The sequence below is a fragment of the Carya illinoinensis genome, chromosome 3, assembly GCF_018687715.1.
Source record: "Carya illinoinensis cultivar Pawnee chromosome 3, C.illinoinensisPawnee_v1, whole genome shotgun sequence".
Lineage (NCBI taxonomy): Eukaryota > Viridiplantae > Streptophyta > Magnoliopsida > Fagales > Juglandaceae > Carya > Carya illinoinensis.
The window spans coordinates 47269944-47285696 of NC_056754.1; the positions used below are offsets into that span (position 1 = coordinate 47269944).

Here is a 15753-nt window from a genome sequence, read left to right on the forward strand (position 1 = left end):
GAATAGACAGAAGAAAAGCAAACCATAGAAACATAGTGAAGTGGAACGACAACATTGGTTAAGACTTTTATTAGATGGCTCAGGTCATCTAAGCAATTGATGGAGCATTTACTCAATACAAGACTCTTGCGTTTAAGGCAGGAAAATCAAGAGGAATCATATTTGGAAGGTACGTTTATCTTGTCAAACTTACCAATCAATGGCTGTAATTAATTACTAAAACATCTCCAGTTTTTGGTCATAAATGAAAGTAGAAACCGTCTCTCTTGTCCATTTTACAGGCTGATGGCTGTAATCAATTACCGCTACAGATCTCCAATGTAGAAGTCATCCATAAGGCAGGAATGGGGAACAGAACAATGATGTTTTCGGAAGCACATTTTTCTTGTAAATCACAAACTGATGGCTGTGATTGATTACCGCTCCAGATCTCCAACGTAAAAATCATCGATCATGTCAAATACTCGGGTAGCATGCTGTGGCCTGCCAAATGGAAGATTCACAAGCTATTAGAAGTTTCACTGCCAAACAGTATATATAATACCGATAGAAGTAAAAGTAAAACTACATGAGTCTTATGATACCCCAGACAATTGAATGCCTCACATTCAGTAGGTGAATTATAAAGGCATTGTATGGTTGCGTAGTCCAACATGGGGTTGTTTACTAGGTAAAATTGAGCCCAAGCGATTCTAAGAAATAGATGCATACCCATAAAAACCTTCAGTTGAATCATCACCGGCATGTGCTAAGATGGCATCACCACCTGGATGTTCCTCTACGTATGAGGTAACATCATAAACCTGCAGTCCAGAAAAAGAAATATGCCTAAAATAAGTAACTAAGTACATACTTATGAATGCCCCTACTTTAAGGTAGTTCCAAATTTCAGTTTTCACATGAAGCATCAAACCACAATACAACATACAACCTTGTCCTTGATGATGATCCAGCAATCAGTTTTCTTGTTATGCAACGCGACGTCAGATTTACTGTAGATGTTGGATGCCTAAAAGCAAAAACAAAATGCACACTTACAGTCATGAAATTGATCTCAGATTGATTAAAGGCAAGCAAGCACACTGAGAACGCTTTAAGGTAAATGCACCTAGATCCCTTGGGGATCTCATACAAATTATTGCAGTCAGTGATTTTAACAGAAAAGTGGAAGGAAGTAGTTAATGATAACAAGTGGATACCACAAGTGTGGTTAGGAAAAGTTGGAAAACCTGCCGCAGAGGAACAATATCAAACAATAAGGGTATAGGTACATTTTATTTTATTTTTTTTAACTGCAAAGGTATGCACAAGCAATATAAATCTTGATTCCATACTTCAGTATTGTAGCAACAACAGAAAACATAAGCAGTTTGGCATTGAACATAATCAAGGTTTCATGCAGTATTGTTTGAAGCTCAAGTTTATGGAGTTCAGGCACCTTCATCTAAGATAAATCTATTTACCTAGAAATCAAGTCTACCCACTTGAGCAATTATGAACATGGAAGTTTGGAACAAGCTCAGCCTGCACATACCCCTTACCAATCCCAACCTGTGATACCCCATATGATAAAGACAAGGGTAAGGGTAGGTGATTTATGGGATCCCACATTGCTTGGGAATGAGAAGTTCTTGCTCTTTATAAGGTTCCAATGGAGCTCCAATTGTATCATTGACTAGTCATTTTAGAGTATAAACCATGTAGTTTGGGCCTTCCATTGGGGTGTTACAAATACTATCAAGCATATCCCGACCAAAAATGTGGGACTTGAGCCATGCCACTTACAACGGACAGGCTCGACAAGGACGTCGAAAATTTAGAGGGGAGATATTGTGATACCCCATATGATAAATATAAGGGTAAGTATAGATGGTGTATGGGATCCTACATTGCTTGGGAATAAGAAGTTATTGCTCTTTATAAGGTTCCAATGGGGCTCCAATTGTATCATTAACTAGTCATTTCGGAGTATAGGCCATGTAAAACTTGAGAGATTATTTTGGTTTAATCAAATAATTCCTTCCTTTACATCAAATCCTAAACTGCCAATATTCACCAACTCAAGGGTGGTGTAAATGAGCTGAGTTCAATTGCTGTTTCAGCCAACATTTTTCTCTTATTTTCACCAATCTCATACTCTAATAAATCATCAGCCAGAAAGCCATTAACCAACAAGTCATTCAATATTTAAGGCGATAGTTCTTTGACCCTGAGTGCATAAGGGAAAGAGTGCTCTAGTAAATTTAAGCATGGATCAAGCTTTAACAGCATGGCTCTCTCTCTTTTTTCGAATACACATTCATAGCTTCACACACAGCAAGTTCTCTTTCAATAATTTTTTAAAAAAACATCCATGAGGTCAAATTTGATAGTACTTGTATGATTTCATTAAAACAAAAAGAGGTTCCCAATTTTTTTCTAGTCCATTTAGGAACATCGATTTTCTTTAGTTGGAACCTAAAAGCAAGAAAAATATCCTGAACTAAACATAACAAAGAAACCTCTTTGACTTTTCAGTTTTCACGCATAAGAAATCAGAACAACACAACATAACCACCAAACAGGACATTACATAACATCATGTAAAACAAAAATATGAAGGAATCAAGTAAGAAATATGAAGGAACAAGTAAGAAAGAGGAATCAAGTAAAAAAAATTATTAACTTGAGTTAATTTATTGAGTCATTACCTTCTTATTGCTAGCATTTGACTCAACCTTTTTCGTACTGCCTGCATTATTTTTTCGCCAATCAAACATGATGTATGTATATTACAACTAATTAAAAGAAGAGTAATGCTACATACAGTCATTTTTGCGCACTCCCTGCGCACTCCACTGATATGATTGGCTGGATTAATTTTTTTTTAATACACAACCAATTATATCACTGGAGTGCACAAAAGAATCCGCAAAAATGACTGTACATAGAATTTTCCTTAAAATCCGCATTTAGTCAGAGAGAAAATGTAACACAAACAAACAAGCGTACCAGATTTACGGTCTCGTGGGATCAAAAACAGAAATACCAACAAGACCCCCAGAATCAATGCCAGTACAACTATCATCATATCTCAAGTACCAGCTCCTCGTACTGCTGATCTTCCATTGAATTTAAGAGCAAATCAAATAAATAAAAAACTAAACCAGAATGTGATAAGCTTAAACAAGTTATATGTAAAGAGAAAATCTTCCAAGAGGCGTAACCTTTCCCCCTTTAAAAACGGCATCCAATTGTAATGTGCCACGTAGACATTTTATTTTCCAACCTTATGACTGCACTACAGAGTAACAATCAGTTTTCCATCTCTCTCTCTCTCTCTCTCTCTCTCTCTCTCTCTCTCTCTCTCTCTCTCATTCCCTCCCTCACTTCGAGCTCCAGTTTTTCATCTCCCTCTCTCCCCTCCCTCTCTCTCTCCCACCTCTCTCTCTCACTCCCTCCATCAGCACCATTTGACAGGATAGCAAAAACAAACCCATTTGCAAAGTTATCTCCTCTCATCTTAAAACTCACTTGCAGATAACAGATCGTAAGCTCTATACACCAAAAACCCACTTCTCCATTGGACAAAAAATCAAATAAATTCCAAGCTCTAGCCCAAAATTAAAGAATCGCGAATTCACTACACAACAAAAGCACAAACTAGAAAAAAATTATCAAAATTCAATTTCAACAGTATCAGATCGTAAGCACAAAATGTTCCAATCAACTGTAGGAAAACACGATGAAGGTGAGTAAAGTCTAAAAAATATTGAGGACAAGGGCATGATTAAAATGTGGAAACATCGACTACCATAACTCACAAATAAAAAGAAAAATGAGGAGGGGTGGGAGAGACCGACCTTGTAAAGACTGACGAGATTTGATTGAAAAAAAAAAAAAAATGAGTTGCCCGTTTGGGGCTTTGAGAGTAAAGCGGAACTGAAACAAAGAAGGAATATGCGGTTTTTGATCACTCGCAAACACTATATCGGACGAGCTGGAGTTTCGCGGGGCAGGAGGGCTGCGACAGACAGGGGAGTTTCGCCGGGCTGGGGATGTGCGGCGGTGTGGAGTGCAAGGGAGGTGTGGCGCAGAAGAGTGCAAGTGTATTCGGTGGTTTCGCTGAAGCGGTAATTGGGTATTTTATTTTGGAAAAAAGCTGGAAGCAACCGGAAGGGGAAACCGCGGGGGAACCGTTGCCGCCGTGGAAAACGAAACGGGGCGTTTTGTTTTAATCCGTTTCACATTTTTTTTTTCTAGATTCCAACCCCTTTAAGTCCTTCAGCACAATTCCCCCTCCCTTTGTCTTCAAGTGACCAGCCTCCCTTCCGTCGTCTTCATCATGTGAGGTGGCAACCTTGAGTCTTGGTGATGGGGACTGGGACCTTCGACTCTGAAACATTTTACAACCCCAAGATGATCAGCACCTTAGCTTTGATTTTGTGTGTACTCTGTATGATGTTCTTTTGCTACAGATGCAGAGTAGATGGGGAAAATCATGGTTCCAAGACCATGCCACCTTCTAATCCATCAGCTTCGGAGATTAATCTACTTTATTCCTTTACTATTTGTCTCACAGTTTCTATCGCTCTCACTCTATTGTGAAATCTAAAATTATATAAATATATATATATATATATGTAATTAATTTTGACGAAGACACCCACACGAAGACGATGAGATCTACCAGATTGACGAACGAATCGGAGAGTCCAAATGAGGCACTGCAGTTCTTCCAGACCCGAAGACGATGATGCAGAGCTCTTCCTTGTTCCAAACCCGACGACGACGACGACGCGACAACTTATTTCTTCCTCCAAGCCTGAAGACCACGACGGTAGCAAGCTTCTGAAATTTTTCTTCCCTCCTTTCCCTTTCTTTCGTCTGTTTTGATTTTTTTTAATACATCGACTGACGTGGCATAAGCGATTCCCCCAACGGTTTCACGCCCCGTTGCCTGCAGCAAAATTGTTTATTTTTCTATAGTGTGTAATGTGATTCATAAAATTTAAATGTAGATGATTAGCGTGTCTATTTATTATTTGTCGCCTTTGAGTGAGCGAGAACGGCGTAACCGTCCAGAAGAGACTCTCGTATGTAAAACCAAAAATGGAATCTAACAGAAAAGTAAAAGCAAAAAGCACGATCAATTTGAATCTCACGCGATTTTGGTCATAACTACCCCAAGCATCTACTTTTAATTCATATACTACATGTGCATTGTAGCTCAAAATCTGTTTTACTGTGCTGTTCAAGCGGAGGCACCCTCGAGTTGGAATTTTTACTCAATACCCATTCTTTCCAGCTAAAACCCACCAATTCTGCAAGTGAGCAGCCAATATTTTAACACACTGTGCATCTCAACAAATAACAAAAGCCATCAACAACGACAGCTCTTCTGAAAGCCCTAGCAGAAACCATCAACGTGATTCATTTTCATGGCATCCCATTCCCACGTCTGCAGTCTGAAAGATGTTCCGAAAGCCCTAGTATCTCGCTTTGTCTGAGATAGCCTCTACTCTGCTGCTCTTCTCGACGGCAATGGGAAAGGATCTGGCCTTCCCACTGAGATCTGGTCTTCCTCAAGCGTGGAGTTTGATCTATTAACGGGAATTTTAGATTCAGAGGCGAGAGAACTGGGGACAAGTTCTTGACTTCTCTTCAAGCAGATGCTATCACTGTTATAGAATTTTCATTGACCAAAATCTTATCTCCTGAAGTGCAAAGAAGCAGAATGTGATGTCTAGGTCCAGTACCGAAGTGGAGTATCGGCCTATGGCACTGGCTATAGCAGAGTTGTACTGGATACATATGTTATTTTCGTGATATGGGTATTTCTCTTACTTCTCCTCCTATTTTATGGTGTGATAACGTTGGTGCGATTGCTCTCACTTCAAATCTAATTTTTCATGCGCGCACCAAGCATGTTGAAGTTGATTATCATTTTATTCGAGAAAAGATAATCAATAAAGACAATTTGGTCCGTCACATTTCCACACAAGATCAGCTAGCTGATGTATTTACAAATGGACAGACGTCAATACATTTTACATTCTTGCATTTCAAATTAATGATGGCCAATCTCCCCATTAATTTGCAGGGAGTGTTAGTGAATCTATTTCTCCACGTGCTGCATGATCTTTTCAACCACTATTTTCAGAATATCTTGCTGCAGATCAACTCACTCAACAGCCACCTAAGAACTCTTCTATGGTTACTCAACAGCTAGCATAGTTATTTTAAATTTTGTAAAATCTGTACTAAAAGTGTACCTTAGCTTTGAAAGTGTATAGTCAAAGTTAGCTCCTTGTTTTACTCTGATTTGTATATTGTGTATCTATTTATTCTGATCAATGCACAGATCAAGTCATGTTGGTCAAATCATATCTTTTTACTTTATCTTACTATCACTGCCCGTGAGATTGTATCCTCATTCAAACACTTTGGAGAAACTTTCATGGAAATGGAAGGAAAGGTGTGTGATGCCGAACAATCTTTGAAGCAATCACAAGATCAGGTCTCTGAAATTAGGAAGCAATCTGCCAAGTTCCAGAGGATCATATCCTCTTCTAATCAGGATGACAATAGTAAGCTATAGAAAGTAAATCTAGTTTACGATAACAAATAAAGATTGGCATAAGGATTCCATGGTTGCATTATTAGAGGTGGCTGTCGAAATCCGTAGTGGGACAAGTTTTTTCTTTATCTTTTGGACAGAGCCAACAGAAATTCGAAGTTTTGCACTAACTTTTCTCTGCTCTTCTTGCCTCATATAGAATTACTATGCACACTACCAGATTAAAAATTCACCAAAGTCGGAATTTTAAGGAATTTTAAAAAACAGAGAATCGAAACAAGGTTCGAATGGAAAAATAAACCTTACAAAAGCAATTTGGCTTGACCACGCTTGAGGAAGACCAGAACTCGTTTGGAAGACCAGATCCTTTCCCGTCGCCGTCGAGAAGAGCAATAGAGCAGAAATCACCGCTTGTGGAGTACTCGGTTTGAGGACGGCTAGGTCACGGGAAGGCAAGATCTCTCATTTCGAGTTCATCTTTTTTATCTTTTCCTCTCCTGCCAGCGTAATACACCAAGCACCCATTCTCACCCAAAAAATAGAAAATTTAGTGAAAATAAAAAAACAAAGACAAATGCTTGATACTTCTTGTCAGTTATATCCGGCATAGCAGTTACCAGAGTTAGATATGGCTGTGGTGGCCGGTGAAACGGTGTTACTGTGCTCTTTGTCAATTGGCAGTGGCCGAGATGAACCCTTGAGACTCCTCGCTCAGTGTAGACTCGGCTCTGCTAAGCTCCAGTATAAGGGCCGTTTCATATAGATCTAACAGCCCACGTTCTAACGGATCGTTGTTTTTAAGGAAAATTTTATCCATTACGATACTATCTCATTTTTATTATAAAATGTTACATATTTATTATTATTAAAAAATTATTTATTAAATTTTTTTATTATTTAATAATGATAAATAAGTCACATTTTATTTAATAGAATTAAAATAAAATGAAAATGATATATATAGCTTTATTCTATTTTTTAAGTTCAAACAAGTCATACACTCGAGCTTGTGAAATTTTGAAGTTGTTTTTTTTTTTTTTTTTTTTTTTTCATTTTTCTAGTTTTGTTCATAATTTGACTGCATAACTATATTGAATTTATTTAAATGTTATATTTTTTTTTTCAATTCTTAATTTTAATAAATTATATTCAAATATAAAAACAACGAATTGTTATAGACAAAAGAATAAAAAAGTATTTTCTACCTTTAAAATTTCATAATCTATAAAATTATTTTAATTTATCTTCATTTAATAAATGAATGGATGATGTGTTTCAATTGAAATAAGACAAAGTGGTTCTAACCTTTAAAATCCCATGGCCTCTAAAATTGTCTAAATTTATGATCATTTATTTCATAAAATGGAAGTTGAAGGGATTTTTTTGTGCATTAAAAAGTCATTCAAATAAAAATTAATGAAATAAAAATGCTTGTGAGAAATTAAAAAAAAAATGTTTTGAGTAATGATTGTGTAGCGGTAAAGCCACTTTTATGGACTTTTATGGGTAAAAAATGGTAGCTAGTTGAACTTGCATTCACATTTGCTTCTGTTATCTTCCACTGCCAAAGCCACCTATATGGGTAAAAAATGGTGGCTAGTTGATAACCTACATCAAGCTTGCGTTTACATTTGCTTCCGTCATCTTTCACCGCCAAAGCCACCTTTATGGGTCAAAAATGGTGGCTAGTTGACAACCTACATCAAGCTTGCGTTCACATTTACTTCCGCCATCTTCCACCTCCTTTAACTCCTATAAATACATGTTTTTGTTTTTAAAAACCTATCCCATTTTGAAAGAAAAATTTAGAGAAAGAGAGAGAGTTTTAGAGAGAAAAATAGTGAGGTTTTGTAACAACCCGTTAGAAATTCAATTGTGGAATTTCTTTTGACCTTAAGAACCTCGTGAAAATTCCGTAAGTTTACACGAATCGACTAATCGCATAGGTTTTAGCCTGTTAACATAGTTAGTGTTATCACTCACTATGGTGCCAGAAATGCGATTTTAATTATTTGAGATAGTTAGAAGTGTCAGAATACATTATAGTCTACACCACTAGGCTTAATTGAATATTTAGGATTTTTCAGTACTAAGTTTATTACGTTTATTTTTGGAGTGAATGGTAATCTCGGTAAACGTACTAAACGTAGTGTTTTCAAAATCACAGTATGAAATGTCCAAATTAGGTTAGCGAAATTTTATTTGGATACTTGGCAAGATCTTAACCACACATAATGAATAGTATTAGATACTTAGCACAAAGAGAAACCATTAGATGGAATTGTGAAGGAAATCAAGGTGTGAGATCATGACACCTAAGCAAAATACACATTTGGAAAATATCTTAAGAACATAGATTTAAAATACACATGGAAAGATTTTAACCACCTTACTCTTCCAATTCTACTCCACATTTAGAAAATATTTTAAGCTAATTTCGTGGATATTATTAGATAAAAATATCTTAAGTTGATTTTTGTAGATACTATTGGATAGAATATTATGAGATAATCTTTTATAGATATTTTGGGTAAGAGAAAACTACACTCAACTCTCAACTCCAGCCTCATCTCTTCCATATCTCATCCATAATTATCTCCAGCCACCTCTGTGACGCCCCCAAAATCCCCACGCCCGAACAGGGGGAAATTGAGACGTCCGGATGGTGACAACCCGGGTCACCACCCCAACGACGGGTGCCGAGTGTGTGCAAGGCAGCAAAAGTGTACAGAGAAACACGCAGCGGATAAGATAGTCATAACTAAGTACCAGAATTTTTCTTAACATAATACAAGCTGTTTAAAACGTACATAGATAAAATATTACATATACCACAAATACAGTTTTAAACAAATAAAAAGATAACATCAGCAACCCGGCGGAGCCGCATCCTCGGGCTCAGCCTCTTCCTCCTCAACCTCATCTCCTGCACCAAAAGCTACGGAACCACGAATGGTACCGCAGGTAAGTAAAACCCAAACACTACCAGATAAAAACACATATAACTCAAACAAGATGCATGAAACATGCCCAATGCACAAACCCGTAAAACACAAGTTTTCCACGCACGCCAAAAGACACATTTGACATCTCAAACCATTATCCAATTTTAACCGTATGCACCATGACCTCCCCTAGGGGTCATCCGCACACCCTGGCTCCAGTGTCACACCGCAGAGTACCGCCACGCATGTGACACCCAACGAGCGATGCCCAGTTCCGCGCCCCGCGCGTGCGTAGCCAAGCATCCTCTAGCCCTCGCCAGCGAAGGGCCACGGAGTCGGTGAGTAGGCCGATGCCCGGTTCCGCGCTCGGCGCGTTCGTAGCCAAGCACCCCCTAGTCCCGCTCCCATTATCGCTTTCGATAACTCAGGGGACATCACTCAGTTTATTCCGCTCCCGAGTGACCAGAGGAGCTCCACCGAGATAATAACCCATCCCGGCTTGGGCTCGTGATACACACGCACCCGTAAAACCAGTCACACCAATACACAGGCTTTTCACACAATCCCACAAACACACGTGCATGCATCATGTAATGCCATAACAAAGCACATTAAAATGATCCAATCACATAAATCAAATAATCAAGCAACTCCATCCTCCATCCATCCGACCCCCGAAACTCCTCGGACTCAGTCCGGAATCAACAACCAACAACAGATAATAAATAAATTGAATGAGCAATATATATTTAAATCTGAAAATAGGGTTTGGAAAATACTTACAGCGCTATACGGCAATTTTAGAAAACACGAGGCGTTGCAAACGGCGGAAAAACAGCAACGTCACAGTGAAAATTCACTGTGGCCGTGGGTCCGAAAAACCCACTTTTGAACGGGGACAAACTAGGTCACGAAATTGATAGGGAATGGTCTAGGGATGGTTGTGAAGCTATTGGAAGTGACGGACGGCCGTGGGTGGCGGCGGAATGGCCGGAAATGGCCGGATTACCCAAAACGGAAACTAAGCTCGTAGGAGCTGTTCCGGTGGTCGTTGGAGGCCGGAAATAGGTGGGTTAGGACGGCAAGGAGTCGATGATGAAGTGGTGAAGAAATGGTGGCCGGAGGTGGAGCGACGGCGGCGGATCGGAGCAAAATCCGTGCGCCCTTTGGAAGCTTTTTCCGGCCAAATGGCCGGCCGGTTGGGGGTGGGTTTTGGAGGGAAGGTAGACCGGAAGGAGAGGAAGAGAATGGGACCGGTGGGAGGCCGAACGGTGGCCGGACGGCGGCGGTAGGGCTTAGGGAAGGTGACGCCGGCGTAGGGAGAGAGAGAGAAGAGAGAGAGAGCACGGGGGGGGGGTGTCCGGGTCGAGCGGGAGAGAGGAGAGAGAAAAGAAAGAGAAAAAAGAAAAAGAAGAAAAAAGAAAAGAATGGAAAAGAAAAAAGGAAAAAGAGAAAAAGAAAAAAGATGTGAAAAGAAATGAGGTCCAGTCCTCACTTCGGGAAAAAGAAACAAACCGCCAAAAAGATTAAAACCACAAAAACAACTAAAAGAAATAAAACACAACCTCAAATAAATTAAAATAAATTAAAAACCGACTTTAAAAACGCAATTAAAATAAAATAAAATATCTGATATATTAATTAAAATAAAAACAATTATTTCAGCGAAAATACACTTAAAAGCGGGTCATCACATCTCTCCCCACGAAATTATCTTCATTTACACTTTCCATTGAAACAATATCAAACACTCTCTCTCGGACAGCTTTTAGGAGGTATTTTGCACGCCAATTTCGAAGCTGTTGTAAGTGTTTTATCATAAAGTCTCCTTCATATAAGTTGTTCCTCTTTGAGTCTAGTTTCCGTAGATGTATTTTTCGTATCATTCCATGGTCATTTGGTCAGTCAAAAGTATTTTTAACCATAGAAAGGTCATTCTGGGCGTGAATCTGGAGAGTATGTTATAGTTTGGAGTTTTTGACCAAGCTAATGGATAGATATTGGTCCGAAATTTTTATGGAGTATTGTTAACATGTATATATGACTATTTGTTGAGGATTTTTGCATGATTAAAGGTTTTGATGAAAGATTTTCTTAGATTTAGAAACTTAGAAACTGGAAGAGGAAAAACAGTTTCTGTTTTGAGAAAGTTTAACTCTTTGGTGGTCTAAACCTATTCTAATGACTTTGATAATTTTATTGGAGGATCCTAAACATCTTATATACATGTTATATTATTATTTTGAAGATATTTGATGTTAGTTTCAAAGATATGAAATTTTATGCAAAGAGATATTCAGATAAGCCAAAGTGTGGATATTCTTGGCTAAATTTATGTTTTGATTAATTTCTAACCATGTGATCTTGAATTAGAAGCTTGTATATGTTTTAGGACATCTTTTTAAACCATGTAATGGTTTGGTTTGAAGATCATATATTTATAAGTCATAGATCAAGAGATTTATCAAAACTAGTTGAGGAAAAAGTTTATGTTTTTGGACTAAGTGTAAAACCAAAAACTCCAAATTTTATTTTGTGATTTTGGTGACTTTAGTTTGATGATTTAAAGCATGGTTGATGTTAGGATGATATTATGAATATGTTAGAAGTAAGATTTGATTTTTGAAATTCTTGGAGATGTTTTGATTTAAGGTCAAAACTTGTGATTCAAGTGCTTGGATCTTTTTACAAAAAAGTTTGGTGTTGATTATTAGCTTTTTCTAAATGGATGTTTTAAGTATGGTTTTGAACTTAGGATTGGAAGATGTTTGTTGCAAAATTTTGGTTTAAGCATAAGTTTTGAAGTTGGAAGGAATTACAACAAAAATAAAGGGAGATGGCTTATGGATATTTCAACCATAGTGTGTTCTTCATAGTTGTGTTTTGTTTTAAATTTTTCTGAGTTGATATTTAAGTTTAGGACAAAATTTACATGAGGAATGTAAATTTTAGAAACTTTTAGAGTTAGTATGCAAAATCCTTAAGTTATGGGTAAAACGGTCATTTTTCCACATGTAGAGAGTAAAATGAAAATTTTACTCTTTAAGTTAGTATTTTCCATATTTCAAATATTTAGTGATTTAGTTCTAACTTTTAGAATCACTAATTACAGTTCATCGTGGTCGCACTTGAAGTTTTATAAGAAATGCGGAGATCGAGGTAAGTTAGCTTTTAACTTACTAGCAGTCTACTGTGTATGTGTGCTAAGTAAAAGAACTACAGTGTATGTATGTATGTTATCATATGTGTCATGCCATGTCAAGTTATCATGTAATTGTCTATTATACAGAATTTATTCTGTCATCAATTTTTATCTGTTACATAATATATTCTGTTATGTATTACTGTACATTACAAGTACGTCATGCTAAGTATGTCATCTATTACATGTAAGTCAAGTCATGTAATATTCACTGTTGCAAGTATGTCATGTTAAATATGTTGTCTATTATATGTTATGCCATGTTACGAAATGTTTCTATCTCAAGTTGGTCATGTATTCTAAGTTATGTTCAAGTCACGTTATGTTACGTCAGGACTTCAGTCCTTTCGTATTCCAGTCACATTTCATCTTGAGTACATTATGATGTGTAGAATACATGGGGCCACAACAACTGTGGAGTATGTATTTAACTACAATTGTGATGCGTAAAATACATGGGGCCACAACAATTGTGGAGTATGTATTTTTCATGTTAAGTCAAGTTTGTGTAGAATACATGGGGCCACAACAACTGTGGAGTATGTATTTTTAAATGTTAAGTCAAGTTTGTGTAGAATACATGGGGCCACAACAACTGTGGAGTATGTATTTAACTACAATTGTGATGCGTAAAATACATGGAGCCACAACAACTGTGGAGTATGTATTTTTCATGTTAAGTCAAGTTTGTGTAGAATACATGGGGCCACAACAACTGTGGAGTATGTAGTTTTAATGTTAAGTCAAGTTTGTGTAGAATACATGGGGCCACAACAACTGTGGAGTATGTATTTACACGTAGAATACATGGGGCCACAACAACTGTGGAGTATGTATTTTTCATGTTAATTCAAGTTTCAGAGCAAGTTCATGCTAAGTCAAGTTTCAGATCAAGTTCATGTCAAGTCAAGTTCAGTTCATGATTCAATTTAAGCTATGTCAATTATGCTATGTTGTACGCTAAGTTATGCTTTAATTACTTATGAATTTGATTATGCATTTATGCTTTTACTGTCATACATGCATCATTAGTCTGTATGGAAGTTTTTTGTTAACTTGCTAAGATTTGTAATCAAATCTCACTGTGGTAGTCCCAACTACCATTCCCCCCGAATGGTAGATCTTGTTACAGGACCTGAAGGAAGATCAGGAGCTGACCAACTAGACACAGTCGACTGAATGACGGTGTGTCGTTAATGTTAATATAGTAGTTAAATTACTATTTGTACGATGGAATTGCATCTCCAGTACTTTTGGATCATAACTATTTTGGAATAGTGCTGTGATCTTAGTTATTCAATGGATCTTTATGTATGAAGTATGTTTTAAGTATTGGGATATTTTCAGTTTGGTGCATAGTATTGCTAAAAAAAAAAATTATCCGCTGCGAATATTGCATAATGTTAGATGCATGTTAGGATTATTGCATCTTATATGTCATGAACGGGGGCAGGTAACCTTGTGTTGCATGTCTTGACGCTTCAAATGTCCGTCCAATCCCAAACGGAATTTGGGGGCGTCACAGGTTTCTCCTATATATTGTCTTTCCTTTTATAATAAAGAGTGAGTTTTCTCATTTTATAAAAGAGAGTATTGTCAATTGTGCTCTTCTTATTCAAGAGAGAAATTCTTGTAATCCTTTTGCTATAAGTAAAATTTTTCTACAATTAGAGTTCTTTATTATTTCTTTTATTCTTTCTCATTTCTACTTCAGTTGTAATTGTATGCCCCGTACCACAAGCGCCTAACAGATTGTAAAGTTAATTGAAACAATATTGAGGTGGCACGTTAGAAACAAAAGACATTGTTTTGAAAATTATATAGGCAATAGAAACAAAAGACATTTGTTTGATGAATAATGATTCAATGATTAGTTGGGAATAGGGTTGTTAGCAAAGTCAAACAAGAAGCTGAATGAATTCGGGGATGTTCCATAGTTGCTCCACCCTTACTAAATGCTCGATATCAAAAGAATATTTTTTTAGCTGAACATGATTGAATACGTGGTGGGCATGGATTTACATTGAAATACCTAGTTCATCCAAATATTGTAGAAGATTGAGGCTTGTGAAGTTGGAATATATCAAGGAACTCCTATTCCATTTTGTTAAAGGATTTCTTCTCCCCCGAATTATTTTTTATTGCCATTTTGATTGAATTATCTTGTGCTAAATGGCAATAATGAAGGTAGATTGCAATGGGAATATGGTTTTGTGGACTATTATTCACAGTAGACTGGCTAAATAGTAGGATTGGGCGGTAAGGTAATGCCTCCCCACCCAATACTTTCCAACATCCACCTAACTAGGGCGGGGGATCCTGTTCGCAGATGAGGGCCTATGGGCAAACGGCTGCACATAGTTCAGAGCCAGGAGGGCCCAGGCTAGAACTAAGCTCGACGAGGGTTTACCCCATCCACCCAACCTTATCCATATATATATACACATGTATGTATGCAAATATGATTTTTTTTTTAATAAAACGACGTTCTTGTATCGTAAATTTTATTTTTTTAAAAATAAAATGATGTAAATGATATCATTTCAAACCTAACCGTCTCCTCTCGCCCCCGTCTCTTTCTTTACTCTCTCCCTAGCTCTCTCAGTCTCTCTTCCTTCTCTCGTCGCTATCTCTCTTTCTTTTTCTCATCGACACAACAACACACCTATCCCATTCTCCTCCTCCTTTACTTTTTCTTCTCCTCCTTCTTGAAGCAATATTGGTAGTAGAACTATGGTCACAAATGGTTGTGAGTTTGCAAAGGAACTAGCCATGAGTGACTATGGGTTTGTGAGGACCAACAACCACTCATGGCTTTTTTTATTTTTTAGATTTGCTGTGTTTTGGATTTTTTTTTTATTTGTTCTCCGATTTGTTGTGAATTGTTGTTATTTTGAATTTTTTAGTGTTTTTTGATTATTTTTCATGGTGGGCAGGCGGGGTGGAGAGGTCTATCATGGGGGCTAATCCTCTCACCGGCATTCGGATGGGGGTTACTACTTGCCTATTGGAGGTAGTGCTAGAGTACGGGGCTCAAACTGTCCTAC

At 37.5% G+C, this 15753-nt stretch overlaps 1 protein-coding gene and 1 long non-coding RNA gene across 9 annotated transcripts; one reads left to right on the forward strand and one right to left on the reverse strand.

Moving 5' to 3' along the window:
- Positions 1 to 36: 36 nt before the first annotated feature.
- Positions 37 to 7333, reverse strand: LOC122304677 (cytochrome B5-like protein). 8 transcript variants are annotated; one of them, XM_043116942.1, is made up of 7 exons: positions 7177 to 7333; positions 6866 to 7056; positions 2992 to 3093; positions 2691 to 2731; positions 932 to 1009; positions 712 to 803; positions 37 to 483 (listed from the first exon to the last, which is right to left on the reverse strand). In XM_043116942.1, exons 3-7 carry the CDS (start codon positions 3068 to 3070, stop codon positions 417 to 419), a joined length of 357 nt encoding a protein of 118 aa, XP_042972876.1. In that variant the 5' UTR covers positions 3071 to 3093; positions 6866 to 7056; positions 7177 to 7333; the 3' UTR covers positions 37 to 416. The 8 variants fall into 8 exon arrangements, with proteins under 8 accessions (XP_042972876.1, XP_042972870.1, XP_042972875.1 ...); XM_043116936.1 differs by having other exon boundaries at positions 2992 to 3096; XM_043116941.1 differs by having other exon boundaries at positions 2992 to 3101.
- Positions 4939 to 6363, forward strand: LOC122304678. Its single transcript, XR_006240997.1, has 2 exons — positions 4939 to 5813; positions 6083 to 6363. It is a non-coding gene; the product is annotated as an uncharacterized LOC122304678 (long non-coding RNA).
- Positions 7334 to 15753: the final 8420 nt, after the last annotated feature.

What these genes read in the sequence shown, in the direction of transcription:
- LOC122304677 (XM_043116942.1), bottom strand. Translation starts at nt 3,070, where the DNA reads ATGATGATAGTTGTACTGGCATTGATTCTGGGGGTCTTGTTGGTATTT. An exon ending in CCCACGAGACCGTAAATCTG is followed by an intron (nt 2,732 to 2,991) that starts GTACGCTTGTTT and finishes AAAATAATGCAG; the next exon opens with GCAGTACGAAAAAGGTTGAG. An exon ending in CAAATGCTAGCAATAAGAAG is followed by an intron (nt 1,010 to 2,690) that starts GTAATGACTCAA and finishes TTTTGCTTTTAG; the next exon opens with GCATCCAACATCTACAGTAA.